The 15,245-nt window shown below is 38.5% G+C and overlaps 2 protein-coding genes across 8 annotated transcripts in view; one reads left to right on the top strand and one right to left on the bottom strand.

Moving 5' to 3' along the window:
• Positions 1-8,395, bottom strand: part of TMEM266 (transmembrane protein 266) — a 93,591-nt gene extending 85,196 nt beyond the window's left edge. The window contains exons 1-3 of the mRNA XM_032699631.1: positions 8,380-8,395; positions 5,557-5,665; positions 171-301 (exon numbers count right to left, since the gene is read on the bottom strand). The gene's annotated coding sequence lies outside the window, so the exon portion shown is untranslated. The remainder of the gene's footprint in view (positions 1-170; positions 302-5,556; positions 5,666-8,379) is intronic.
• The window catches only part of NRG4 (neuregulin 4), a 50,143-nt gene that overhangs the window by 25,754 nt on the left and 9,144 nt on the right, over positions 1-15,245 (top strand). For 3 of the 7 annotated variants that reach the window (XM_032699642.1, XM_032699645.1, XM_032699643.1), the window contains exons 2-3: positions 7,795-7,888; positions 14,956-15,105. In XM_032699642.1, coding sequence (XP_032555533.1) covers positions 7,795-7,888; positions 14,956-15,105 — 244 coding nt within the window. Of the gene's footprint in view, positions 1-2,645; positions 2,814-3,821; positions 3,888-7,794; positions 7,889-14,955; positions 15,106-15,245 lie in introns of all 7 variants that reach the window. The other 4 variants (XM_032699646.1, XM_032699647.1, XM_032699649.1 and 1 more) reach the window with 2 other exon arrangements.

The raw sequence follows: 15,245 nt of genomic DNA on the forward strand, positions 1-15,245 counted from the left end.
AACCTGTAAGACAAAGCACACTGAGATTTGTGAGCTATTTATGACCTGCCTTTGCTTCTGCCTTTTGTTAGAATTCCCTCACGTTGTGGCTGTCCCATCCTAAAAGAAACTTTCAGGGTGTAAATTTGAGCAACACTTTGTCCTTATACAGATTTGTTGTAACATCTCACCTTGAATTCTTCCTTAGAGAGATCCTCATTTGTTTCAGGCAGTTTGATGGATTTTTTTTTCTGACACCTGATGATTTTCTGTGCTCAGATCAGTTATGAGCTTCAGATGGGGAGGGCATGAGAAGTTATACCTAGATGAGAAAAAACAGACTCCTTTTAACAAGACTTCAGGACAGGTCCTGGCTCTTGGAGAAAATAAGAGGTGTAGGTTACTAACTGCTTGACAGATACCAAGGACATATCTCAGAAGGAAGGTTATACTTAATTAGCTCACTAAGCAATTTTTGAAACCTTTTCTGTTCACTGTTTTCACAACACAAATATTTGAGCTCAATATTGGGGCAGAATGAGATTTTACTTTTTTATTTTTAAAAAGAATACATAATGCAGTAAAATCTCATTCTTTATGATGGCTGTAAGATGCAAAACTTAATCTAAATGTGTATTTGAAATAGCCACATGACCAAAATGATCTTTAATTTGTGGGAGTGTTTATATAGAGATTAATTTTAAGAATGTTTGAATAACAAAGAACCATAAAACAAAGCCCAAATCACTATTCAGGGCTTGCTTTTTCTCTGCCTGTGCTCACTAAGACTTACAGTTACATTCTTTGGGGGGATACAGCATCTCATGGCTGCTTGGGCCTGCTAACCAGTAAAAGTACCCAAACCCAAGAGGCAAAGCAGATTCTGATTTAAATATATGGGGAGTAAAGCACACAGGTTCATTTAAAGACAAACCCAGCGAGTTCAAAACGTTTGTTCCAATCTATCTCAGTATGCACAGGTGACTTAAATGTATAAACTGTAACATTTCCAACAAGGTACAGCTGTTGTTAGTGCCAGTTTAGATGGCAAAGATGTGGGGGAAAGGATAGAACTGATCTGAAGCTTTTTTTCAACGAGCCGGCCCAGAGCAAAATAGGCTGTATTTTAAATTTCAGGTTAAAATGCTCCAACTGGATACACAGAGTAACTTTTCAGGAGCTCCCAAGATGCATGCAAGATACACAATTGAGCACTCATACAACTGGATCTGTAGTTTCTGTGAGCATAGGCTACATCTGCCTCTTAAGAGGAAGACAGTTTGGAAAGTGGAAGGTAGAAGCACAAATGATCTTTGTGTTTCTAGTATGAACTCAGTGCACAGATAGGTTTAGGCAAGTTGAAATAGAGTTTAGCAACAATTTCTGTGGTAGTATTTACTTTTCTTTAAATATATCATCCTATTTCTAATGAGACAGGGACTCCAGTCTGTTCTTTTTAGGACACTTATACATACTTGAACCTCTTTTCAGAGTGCAGCACCCCAGAGAAAAACTCAAAAATACATGACTACCTAATGATTTATTTCCTCTTCAGTCTTTAAAAAAAAAAAAAAAAAGCCACAACTGTGAATGCTGTCAGCAACATCTCCCTGGAAAGTCAGCTGTAGACCCAAATTGTGATACTTATTTTCAGAACTTAAAACATAGAATTATGCAGACACACAGACATCTTGGATTGGTGAGGAAGTATTTTCACCCCCTCCCTTTGCCACCCCCTATTTCTTTGAATATGCAGGCAACAAAGTTTGAAAATAGAGAACTAGTGGTCCCATGGCCTTCCTCAGGCTGCCTTGTTGTCTGCAGTCAGCCTGTAAACCACGTGTGGTACCCATCACAGTGAGAACTAGTCCAAGCAGTGAGGAGTGGCACAGCACACCCCTTTAACACACTGATGCAGCAGAAAACCTCAGCTTCCCCATGGGATTTTCTGCCAGATCACTGGATTTAAGCATCTCCTGAAAAAGTTCAACTTACACCTGGAGCAGCAGCAGAGACAGTGAGGTGCATACTGATAGTAAGATGAAGGAAAGGAGATGAGAGATCTCCTTTTTGCAGTAGCAAAACTAAAATTATTCTGTCAATTCAAGGACTCCTATCCTAATTAAATCTGGTACAGGAGCTAGTCTGAAATTTAGGTGATATATCCTGTTTATATTTTCTGTTATGAGAGCTATTGGATATTTTTCACTCTGTGGAACTTCCTGTGAAAAGGGGGACTAAATTAACAAGGACTGCTTGCTCCAATTAGATACAAATTTAAATCAGATTTTTGACTGCTGTGTAAAATATATTTATGATGCAATTTGTGTGAGTTAGACTATGTGAATATTTTGAATTCAGCAATAAACTGTAGTGCTGGTAACCCTAGAAAAACATGCAAGTGATTCTGTGAGCATAATGGGGTGTTCCCCTATTCTGTGCTTGGCCTCTGCAAGGATGTTTGTCTTTGCTGTAACCTCACCCACATTGCACTGTATGTAAATGTGAAGCCTTTCTCACAGCACATAAAATCCAGATCTCGACTGCAGGAGAAACCTATCTGCAGGATGATTTATTTCTTTTAAAGCCAGGATTTTAGTTCTGAAGTGACTCCTGTTCATCTGTCTCTTTGTGCAATGTTAATTGTTCTCGTTGTGCACACAAAGGTTGTGTATCTGAGGCAGCTCAAGAGGACGCCTTTGGGTGGGGACCTTGCTGTTACAGCCCAGTGTGACAGGCAACTGCCATTTCAGATTTTCGTGCATGGACAGGACACTTGAAAACTAGAGAAGCCACCTGAGGTCCCATGAAAACCAGAACTGTCTGCTCATAAAGTAAGTACAAATGCATTATACCTTCTGAAATGGGCCTCTGCAGAAAGTTGGTTTTCTGTCACTGAAAGCTGAAGGATAGGCAATTATTCCTTGTAAAGCTGAGAATTTTATTTGATCATTTAATGGGAAAAAGATCCTTCCAATATAGAGCAGTTTGCTTAAATAATTGCTTTACGTACACTTTAAAGTATAATTAAGAAAAAAGAGCAAACATGAAAAAATAAGATGATCTATTGCATTAGGCTTAAACATAACCTATTTGGTACAGTAAACCTTGACTATACCTAACAAGAAAACAGAATATAGCAAGGCTAGGTGGTTATAGAGTTGGCATATCTACAGAATAAGTTTCTTTTAGCATTGTCAAGTGAAGATTGGTTTCTGTCCAGGCAGAGAGTTTCTATTCCAGATTTTAAAGATCATTGTACAAGCCTTGACCTTGCTGAGTTCTGATAAATTCACAGCCTGTATTACTAATTCCACCTGACATCCAGACATGAGAAACACTCAACTGGAACACACAGACTCTCAGTGAGAAATGACAAATTGGGAAGTTCTTGTTTGTGGAATGCAAGAATTCTACCACCAAGGCCTTACCTGACTGAATAATCACCAGTCTGAGGACTGGGTCAGTTGTGTGCACTGTCTTTCAAGGTGCAAACACCAATCTAATGAGCTGGCCAGAAACAATCAATTAGATTGCCTAAATGCACAGGTATGGCAATTCTGAATAAGCATGGCAGTTTGAAAAAAGCATTCATTGTTTCAATATGCTTTAGTGTGAATTTGGTTTTACTCTGCCTTTAGGGATTCACTGAACTGGATAGCAGAGCTGAATGTTTGCCATTAACTGTGAATTAATGGAGCTCACATCTGACAGTACCTCACTGTCCCAGTGCAGCAGACGTCTTTGCAGCAACACTAAGTTGCATTCCAATAGCTGTCTCTTCAGGGGAAAAAGTCACCAGGTTTAAAAATGACATGCTCAACTTCCATGTTTGTCTTCAGGTGCTGTTTTAGAAGAGTAGCCTCTGACCAAGAATAAAAATTGTTGTCGGAATAATATGCGAACAGGTAATTTCTTCCAAGTCTTTACCTGGATACACATACATGTATAATTAGAATTCATTAATGTTGCCTTGAATTTGGGAGCTGCCCCTGGGATTGTCACAACTGCTCTGTAGAGCAGCCATCCCTTACTAGAGTTCACCTGCTGACAGTACAGATTCTGTAAGGGGATGTTTGCTTTGATCAATCCTAACGTTTCACACTTTGTGACTGATTAGCATACAGTCCAAAGTTGCTTATAAGTGAGGAAGCATCAGCCCCCTTTTATCTTCTGTCAACATTCCCCACTCCTCCCCCTTTCCTTTTTTGTGTTAGCAGACTTCAGGATTAGACAGTCCAGTATTTTAGCCTCTGGACTAGGCAAGACAGCTGAGTCAACATGTGGATTATCAAGGCTGGCTTGGCTCTTGGAGAGTTAAGGTGGTGTTGAGCCTGAATTTGTTTTTTTAATAGCTAGGACAGTCAGGTTACAAAAGTTTAAATGCAAACAGACGAGACAGTTTAGGGACACAGCACTGTACCAGCTACCAGGAAGAAAATTAACTCTGTCCCAGCTGAAACCAGGACATGTGCATGTCCTTAAAAAGAATAATTAAGAATAAGTGTATTTAGAGCCTGCTATTACCCCAGCCAGTTTGAAGTATTGATAGTCTAGCATTAAGAAAGAACAACCTTGTTTTATTCCTCTTTGCTTCTCCTTCCACCAAATTCAACTTTTTTAAAAAATAACTTTGTGTCCTACTTCTCTTTAATCTCTCACATAGGATGTATCAAAATACATACATATATATTATGTACAACATACATAGAGCTCTGTTAATTTAAAAGCTAAATCTTTTGTATTTTTTTTAATCTCCAATCATCACTTGACTTGTTAAACTTTTCTATCTTGATTATGGAGTCTGAATGTAATATACATTTGACTTTCAAAGCACACAATTTGCATTTTTAGATTAATATAATGTATTGACCTACCTCATGAAAAATCATAACACATTCACCAATGCTAATGTAATTGGGTTTTGGCTTGTACTGAACCCCTTCTGATTCTCCAGTATACTCTTTTGCATCATTGACTATAAATTTAGAGGGATAAACTGGTGCTTTCACACCTTCCTATCTATAAATACAGAACTGTGGCTCTGAAATTTGCTGCAAGCTACTCTATTTCAGTACAGTAGGTATGGAGTACAATAATATCTATTTTTGTGTTATGATTTTCTAGTAATAATGTTTTCTAGTGTTGAGCATCCTGAATTTTCTTTTATTGCCTTTTGTAATTCTGACATCTACTTTATACTGTATTACTCTGATAATTTCACTAAGTAGTAACAAAGTATGGATAAACAAAATAGAACTAATGAAAAGCACAACAGGATGGAAAAAGGGGCACCTGATCTAGATGGACATAGAGGTTTCTTCATCACTGGTAAAATTAAGGTTACCATTTTTCCCTCAGGACTGGAAAAAGTCTATCTCTGGAAAGAAATAGCCTATAGAAAAATTGTCTGTAATTACAATCAAAAAGGTTTCAAAGGCTCCCCGGGCACTTTTTGTTCTCTCTCTCTGCCTCTCACATTCTCTAATAGGCCTAAGACAGAGTGTCTGAGGTATTTTGCCAGAACAGAAATGCCTGGTTGTGCTGCAGAGCTGGTCCTTAATACAGAGATCACACCTGAACAGGGATCATTCTCCCAGGTGTCCCGAGGCCTGGGTGAACTCGAGGCATTGAGGTTTCCTCAGGACTCTACCACTGTGCCAGTGTGAGACAGGTCCATTTCTGCCTAAAGATGAAGAAAAGATGTAGAACCTTAAGGCAGGATTTTAAGGAGGTTAACAAATTCTCATTAATTCTCACGAGAACTTCTTTGCAACCTTTCCATGAGCTGTGTAAAAGAATTTTTTTTTGGGGCCTACTTTCTATCATCTTGCTTTTCCATCTGGTAGAATTTCAACAGTTAACTCCCTCAGACACTTGATAGAGTTGAGAGCACGTTGAGAGTTTTGTTTTTCTCAGTTGATTCTTATAATTGTATGGATATCCTGATACACTGTTCATGTGTTCAGTACCCTCTCTTCACTTGACAGAGGATTCAATTGAATTACACTCTCACAGAAGGTCCACTGTTAGGTTTGAATAGACTAAAATCAAATAATTTGTAGTTCTTGTTTAAAAACCTCCTTGTTTTAATTCTGTGCCCATTTTATCCCTATTGCAATTGTACTGTTAGTCTTCTAATAGTGAACTTGCAGGAAATGAATTGCCAGTAGACAAGCACAGAAAGCTTCGGAGTTAAAATAAATTTCCATTTAACTTCTAATAAGGTAGGGCAGAACACACATTTCTGTGCAACAAGGTCAAACATGAACAATCTTTCCAGCCTTTCTTCTCCCTCCTCCAGCTCCCTCATTTATCTGCACACAGGCAAAAAGGTCCAGTTCCCATTTGGATGCACTTGGATAAGAGGAACATGACACTGAATTCCTGTTGGGCGCTGGGGTTTAACTGCCTTCACCTTAAAATAACAGAAGGACTTGACTCACACTCCTACATCAGTATGCCATCACAGAAATGGAAGAATATGTGGGGAAAAAAGGGAGAATGGAATTGCTGGAGACTGTCTAGAGGATAGCAGGATGCACAATGGTTTTGTTGCAGAGTTAGAAGTAGCTAAGCCTCTCTGCTACTCTTAGAAAAGTCAGTTTTATTTTACATACAGAGCTGTAGCAACTCCCTCTAGGGTAGGATTTCTTATGGCCACACTTCTCACTTTTTTCTGCAGGAATAAAGGGGAACCCTAACTCTTTTTCCTGAAGGACAAATAAGAAAACTAAAATCTTGATTACTCTTAACACTGTATTTTGTATAGAACATGTCTTCTATACATAAATAGTGAGACAGCAGAGTTCTTATTTTCAGAGCTTCTGGGAGAAATAACAGCAAGAACACTTAAAGTGTGAGGTAACACATGATTCTCACCCTTGTGATGTCAGAAGACTGCTCTATTTTTGTTTTGATTGAGATACTGTGGTTTCATAAGATGGAAGAAATATATAAAAATATATATATGCATATATATATAATGAATTACTGATGCATTAAATGTGTCATAAATATATGCAGTCCATCTTCCAAATTTAGACTGCTTTCAGAAAGAGTGAAGTGGTACAGTTAAAAATGCTTTTTAAGCATAAAATGGTCAACTGCTGCTACAAGTGCCAACATTAGTGTCCTGTATGGGGGTGTTATTAGAATTCCTAATTATGTTTAACACACTAGCAATTCATCCAAGAAGCCTACTGAGTCAGGAAAAAGCCTTTCTGAGGTCTGTGGAAATTACACTGTACCACATAAGTGACCCTTGGCAGGCTGTCTCCTCCTCTGGTCATTAAGAACTGGGGTGGGAAAACCAGACGGTGTCCAAGTGGGCTGTGATTCAGCTCTTAACACAGCCCTGAGCAGTCTCAGAATGTGCTGGCCCACACCTGTGACTATTCTGGGTGCATCTGTACTGGCTGAGCCTCTCACAGGAGGTAGTTAAGCTAAAGATAGTTTGTGCCAGTGGAACAGGACAAACCAGACTCCCCACAGGTCACCGTGTGGTCACTGTGCTCGGCACGGCGAAGGAAGTAACAGAGTTCAGAAGTTCCTCTCACTGCCAGAGAAAGTTTGATTTATTTATCTAATTTAGGTGTTTCACATGTGATATGGTGATAAATTAGTGATCTTTTCCACATATTGTTACATGAAACAGTTGTGCAGGACAGTGCTGTGTGTTGCTGGCCTGGAGGGCAAAGGCCGACACCTTTTCTGTTCATAGGGTGGTTTTGTTTGTGTGAGGGTTTGTTTTGGTGTTTTTCTGGTTTTCAAGTCTCTATTTTTCTCAGTGTTTTTTTTGGTCTTATTTTTAAGATCATGAAGAACTCTGTGGCACCAGTTATGGATCTTTTTGTCTAAATGGAGGGATTTGTTATATGATTCCTACTGTATCCAGTCCATTCTGCAGGTCAGTGAAACTGAAGTTTGTGTGTCTAAGTATTGGACAGTAGCTGTCTAAAGACTATGTCTCCATTTTGTTTCTTTAGGAAATCACTGTTAAAATGTTATCTAAAAGAAAATATCTATTACCTATTACTTTCCAAGCTTGCAGAGCCGTGACAATATGAGACAAATAATTGTGTATACTTGGTTTATACTTGCTTGGCAGGTGCAACAGCACTCAGTTACGTATGCATTCAGGATGATGTCTATATTTAGAGCCACGTCTCTTCCCTCATTACAATACAGAAAGAACAAAATACCCTTTGCCTCATGGAATATAGACTGTAGGAAAGGCATTCAGAAAGGCAAAGTACATTCCCAGTCTTTCTTACAGATGAATGATATTACAAACATTTTTGTAACAGAAAATGGCCTCCTATGAACAAAACAAGGAGGCACAAAAAATAATATGATCTTTTAAGGGGGGAAAAAAAAAGACTGTAATTCAAGACTTACTGTGTTCTCTGAATTTTGCTGAAATACTCAGCTTTCCAGTGACAGCCAAAGACTACCTGAAAAAGAAACATGAAGGCAGCAAATACAGATACTTCCTACATCATTCCATAACAGAACCATTCTTCTCTCTGAAGCCCATTTAGCACACTGGAAAAGTAGCACTTCCTGGTTTTGCATGTGGATACATTTCCTGCATGAATACAGCCCTACCTTTTTATTTTCTCATTTACCAAGACATAAGATGCTAAATGAAATTCTCATTTTTCATGGTTCATTTACTAATTCTGAGTTATCATTCATCAAAATAAATTATGATTGATTTAATGGGTTTACTTAACAAAATAATAGGCATTCAGACAAATATTACATACACTTAAGGATATTACCTTTTTTGCTTCTATGGCAACTTCTGCTCCCTCTTCCATCTTGAGCTATAACTAATGATAACTGGATAAAACAGTTGAAGAAGGGAACAAAATCTGTTCCCAGATGCCTAATTAAAATATCTCTTTGTTTTGTTTGGGACAGTTCAATTTAAACACTTGAGCTCAAGCATGTAAACTCATTTAGTTAGATGAGGAGAAAAGAGACAGTTTTGTGATAAATGCTCATTGAAAAATATACACAGCAGATCACTGTCATTGTCCAGTGTCACAATGAATCACATCCAGAAGGGAGACTAGAGCTCCAAAGTGCTGGATGATGGTGATTTATTCTCTGCTAAACCTTGCAAGCTTGTGTGATAGAAAATGAATACCACACACACAAAAAGTGAAACATTTTGAAATGCATGCTGGTTTTTTTTTTTTCTAGAAGGAATCCCATATAACTGATATTAAAATACTTAAATGAAAAATGAATGGTTAAACTAAATAGCATCGGTTACACAATTTCAAAGCCCCTTCTCAACTATTGCTAGACTGTGTAACAAGGAAGATGTATTTGATGCAATAACTATAAATATGAAGTAACAAATCCTCAGAACAATTCATCCTTCAGGAGCACAAACTAGTCAGCATAGATAATTTCCACTTTAACAGCTCCAAATGAAGTCATTTGCAGTTCAGGTGCTATAGGATTTTATAATCTGCTGAAGCAGAAAAGTAACATCTTAAGAGCATTTCTGTTATACTCAGGCAATCTTACTGCATTTAAATTATCAACTATTTTTTTTTCTGTATCTAGCGATTGATTATGAAGTTAGATGGTTTAAATAGCAGCATTCTATTTAAGCATGTCCTCATTCTAAGCATGTTCCTTAATCAGTCAGAGAAGGCTAATTATAGATGAGAAAGGTTTTGTTTACACACAGATATCTTAGTAATCAGCAGTGATGTGAATAGAAACAACAGAAAAAATGCATCACGATTCAGCAGAATTCAGGAAATATTTGGTGCTTTGGAACTTCAAGACTGGCATCATCACATGGTTGCACAAAGTTTCTTTGATGGAGGTTTCTGCCAAATCCCACCCAAAGCTCCCAAGTGTTCTCAAATGATCATCTCCCACCAAAGGAAAAATCACTTTTAGACTCAAAGGCTGGATGATTGATAGTTAAAAGGGGGAGATGGAGAAAGAACAGCCTAACAAACTGTAAAAATACCTTGAAACACATTTGCCTTGACATGCTACTTAGTTACACCAATGTGTTGTGCTAAACATAGTCCAGATTACCCAATGCAATGTCACTGGAAGTAATTTCGCCACAAAACTAAGGAAAATACATCAGTCTTTAGAAATATGTGGTTTTATGCATGCTAACAAATTAAGAGCCACCGTTTACCTTTGGAATTTAAGTTATTTTAATCATTCAGAAATGGACATATACAAGGTAGAGATTTAATAGAACCAAACATTAATTGACCCCCCCTTCCTGTGCAACATTAGCAGATTTTAAATACAGCTGATGTGTGCTGAAACATGAAGTTGCTCAGCTGCCATCCTCCCTCACTGCTTCCCTAACAATGAGTTAACGTTCTCAGCAGCAAAAGGCACACCTGGCACCATAAATCAAATCAGCTTCAAACCCAGGAACACTTAAATGTACTAAATAAACAGGCAGCAGGACAGAGAAGGATGGAAAAGCAGCTGCCTCAGGTGTCTCAGGAACCACAAGGCTGAAAGCATTTGCCTCAGCACCTGATGGCAGCTGTCCCAGAAGCATTAATTAATGCAGGGCAGAACAAGGTGAAGATTTTGTTTTCTGAGGGGGAGCTCTGGTACTTCCATTTTTTTTCTTACACTTGGCAGATTTCTGAGAGCATTCTTCTGTGTTTCAAACAAAATACAGATGGCATAAGACCACACAAACATAGCTCCTCTGCTTCGGAGGGCAGTACACACAAAATCAACAGTGAATGCTCTCCTTATCTTATGTCTTTGAAAACTATTAGCAATCAGAATTACAACTGGAGATATGGCAAATCTTGCCACATAAACACATAGTTAAGGGAGTTCTAGGGAAAAAGAATCAATTCTTTCAACTTCTCTCCAGTAGGAGCATTTTCTTTTACTCTCTTTGTATATGAAGTCATCTTCAGAGTAACAGTTTTGAAACTCCCCTCAATGCAAAATTTTTTAAAAACCTGCTTAGGGCTTCCAATTAACTTTGCTATTGTTTATTCACTTTGGCTTGAAATTCTTTTTCATACTTACTAGATGTCCTTACGGTGTATGGATTAAGACAACTTTTAGGAGCCTGCTACAGACTGAAGATTATGGTGATTTTGAAGCTCTCAGCCATGTAATCTGAGTTACATTGACAAGCAGATAATTTTTCAGCTTTTTTTGCTTAGAGCTTTGTATTTCCATGCAAGTAATTTTGATACCAAGAAGCATCCAGGATTTTTCTGACTAAAGGAAGACTAAACAAAAACTGAAGTCAACACCCTTACAGTGTAATGCAGTGCAATGAGAATCCAGGTGCATATTTGACTCAAACTCTACTTCCATTTTTAGAGTCTGTCAGATACTTCCTTATGTTGCCCACTTGGGAGTCTGGCAGAGAAAGAAACCTCACCTTGTTACTATATCCCACAGGCAGAGGACCCCTTGCACAGCCCCATGAAAGACAGCAGTAGTGCCTCCTGTTATTGCAAGACCTTCATGCTTCTGTTTTAGTTACTACTCAGATTTTAGGGGAGCAATAGAATTGCAGACCCACCCAATGCAGTCTATTTACTTCCACTTTGTACTGATGCTGACACGGGTGGTCTGGATTAATATCCTATGCTGAGAGACTCTCTGGATTTCTTTACCTCTGCTAGTGTTTTGTCTGTAGCACAGCTCCTGTAGTATGTTTGTATACAACAGTTTGAGGCTGGCTCATCTCGTCTGACAGGAGGCGTGGGTGTGTGTGCATGTGTGTGCAGGCACCTAGGAGAGCACAAATCTGGATGCTTTCTGAAAATGGGAGGTTTCAGTCACAGATTTCCCTCAAACATCGAAGGCTGCTGTATTTCCACTCTGATTGAATTAGAAATTCTAATTTCTTAGAGGGGGGAAAGACCTCTTTTCCATTTTAAAAATCAAGTTTGGGATGCTACATAGTAGGACCATTTAGGCAGCACAGAGCACGTGCTGAGGCAGCAGACTCACAGCATGGAGGTGATGTTCTGCAGCAGCTACACCTTGCCTAGGAAGCACAAGACTTAATGAGTCTTATGCTCTCAGTCCAGCCTAGAACCAGGCTGCTCTGGTTTTGCCCCAGTTTATTCAAGTGCAGATGCACCAGTGCCTGCCCTATTAACAGCTGCTCCTAACCTGGGCTCTACTTTTAGGCATCCGTTATAAACAAGATAAACTAGGAGTTTATCTTAAAAGCTGCTGGCTTTTGAGGCTGTATCTAGTAAGCCTGGCTACCTCTAGAAGGCATGAGATACCATGGATTATGTTCATGGCCCACATGCTTGTTAGACACTGTGTTTCTGATTTGCTTGCAGTCATTGCATAAGTAACTCCACTGAAATTCTTAGAGCTCTGCTACAGGATAAGCAGGTCTTTGGAGTGAGTTCCACTGCTAATTATAGAAGTCTGCTTAGTTTCTCACCAATTTTAGGAAAGGACTTGCAGAAGAAACCTTTCCTGGTTGTCTTGAAGCATCAGTTGCCTTCACCTCTGTGTACATCAGGACAGGTGACTTCATAAAAGCTCGTGAAAGCCAATATTTGAACATCTGGATTTTCAGAAATGCCCTGGCTGTAGCACAGTTTGTTGCTAAGGTCACATTAGCTATAATTTTGTTTATTTATATGTAACCCAGAGGTACCTCATCGCAATTTTCCTGTTTCTATAAAAACCTACATAATTTTTAGGTTTTATGGCAGCAATTTTTACATAGCTTGGAATCACTTCAAGCAAGTGTGTCAACAGCTCAGCCTAGCCTGTAATCCCTAATCCACTGCACACAGTTAAACAGATACTATCAAACTAGTCAGTCATGAAAAACATATTTCTACAACTTGTTTTTGTTACATCCATGCACAAGAGGTTCAGCATCCAGGATGTTTAAGTTTTGCATGTGCTTTTTTTAGTGCAGGGTTTTTTCCTGTTGCTCTAACCCTGCATTCATATTGCTGTAGTTTTCCCCTTAAGAGTCTTAGGCCTTCAAGCTCCTTTCCCTCTTAAAGGTTTGTGACTACCTCAAGCATCTGGTTGTGTTTTCTATTTAGTAGGAAGTGCTACAATCTCAGTGAGCTTTTTTCTAGGCTGTCATCACATTCCCAATTTTTTTTCCTTGCAGCACATGAATACAACTTCTATGCACCGATCATGTCACCTCTACTTCTCACAACAGTTCACTAACCCTCACCTTTTACCTGATCCTGTGTGCAACTCTCTGCAGCAGGACTGTCTTTTCTTTCTCCTGCTTCATTTGACTCTTTAGGTTACTGACTTACTCCCTTTACACTCATTCTTTAGAACTTTTCCATGAGCCTTAATTTGATGCCAAAACCTATTTATTTTTTTTTCCTTACTGTATCATTTTAGCCTTGCATTATTCTCCAGTTTCCATTGGTATTCAAGAATACTTCTATGAATTTCATATTCCATTTTCTATCCCTGTGACTCTATTCAGCTCTCCAAAGCATTTCTCTCTCACTTGCTAGAGAACAATGCCCCACTCAAACTACACTTCTATTCTTAAAAGTATTCTACAGTATTTCAGAAATAGGCCACTGAAAAGCCACTACACTTAGAGTAAATATCTGGAACATTATCTCAAGCAATCAGAGCAGTCTGCCTGCCCTTGCTTCTCCCAGCAGTGACACATCATAACTTTGAAAGTCTCCCACTGTCCTTGGCAGTTTGATCAGCTGCACAGCTTTAATATATGATGATAATTAAACACTTTTTTTTTTAGTGTCTAAATATTCCATTATATTTCCAAAGACAAAGAATTAAAAGAAAGGGTAGCAATTCTTTGTGCAATGGCTGAGACCAGCAGTACTGAAATCCTGTCCATAACATACAGAAAGTGGAGTCACATCGAGCCTCCACGTTGGAAAGCTCACAGGGATCCTTTTGTCTTAGTTACATGTCCCAGACATTTCTCCTTTTTGGCAGTTCCTCCCCACTCCCTCTTCTTATCCCTCATCTGAAATTATACCTTGCAGCTGCCAATGGCAGTGGAGAACTTCAAGTATGCTACAGAGTTCAGCCCATTTCTCTCAGCTGGAGCCTCAAATTGCTTATGTCACAGATTATTATGACTTCAGTGCCAGAAATAGCAAGAAGGAGCAAGATCTTTAGTAATACAAATAGAGGGAAGCAAATTTACATATATCAAAAATACATGCAGAGTGTAGATACTGAAAGAAGTGCTTTCCATTTTCTGTACTGCAAAAGAAAACTTAGCAGAGCAAGTGCAAAATACAAGACAAATGAAGATTAGTTTGGCTTCAACCTATCTATTTTTGACCGAATGTGAATTACTAAGCCATTACTTCTATTTATTTTTAATAAAATATATCATTTTACCATGGTAAAATACCATATCCATTTTAATCCTTTCTTCAGAAGAAGTTTTCAGAGGCTCAATACATAAAATAAGCATAGTAGAGAAGACTTACCTAGGTCTCTCCAGGAGAGGGTTATTCACCAAGCACATAACATGTCCTGGCATGAATTATTACACTGCATAAACTACTTCTGCAATTTAAGGTGTACTGTGTCTCGATGAATTCCCATTTCCTGGATCTATTTACCTGACAGCTCTTCAACAAAGGAAGCTAAAAGTTACATGAAAGGGAGAAAAGAAAGCATGGCTACTGTGTGAGAACCAGTGGGATGACAGAGTTAACACTAAAGAGGTAGATTTAATTAATTAAATCTGTCACTAATGAATATATTAAATTTAATATATGAAAGCAGTATGGATCAGAATGTAAACTTGATGCCCAATGTGCCCAATTCCCTTTGTTCCAGAAATACGAGGTGAGAGGAAATTCCCTAAGAAGAGTTGCTGCCCAGCAAATACAAACTTTGAATTATGTCATAACAGTTCTCTCCCTACATAAGAGCAAAAGAAGCCTTTGACAAGTTACCATCTAATCTGAATACCACTTGGTTTCCCAGGTGTATTGAGCATTACACAGGAGCCCGTTGTGAGGAAGTTTTGCTGCCCAGCATCAAGTCCCAAACAAAAGGTGACCTGTTTGCAGCTTTCTTGGCTTCACTTCTTCTTCTAGGAGTTCTTGTAATTGGAGCATTCTACTTCCTTTGCAGGTAAAAGTGCTTCATAAGGCTGAAGCTGTTTAATCAAGTAGAAATTTCTTCTGGTAATCATGTACTAATTATCTGAATGTAAAAGCATGTAATGAATTATCCATAAGGTTGTATGGTTATTCAGTATAATGAATGTGGGT

This window comes from Chiroxiphia lanceolata, chromosome 12 (genome assembly GCF_009829145.1).
Source record: "Chiroxiphia lanceolata isolate bChiLan1 chromosome 12, bChiLan1.pri, whole genome shotgun sequence".
Classification (NCBI taxonomy): Eukaryota; Metazoa; Chordata; class Aves; order Passeriformes; family Pipridae; genus Chiroxiphia; species Chiroxiphia lanceolata.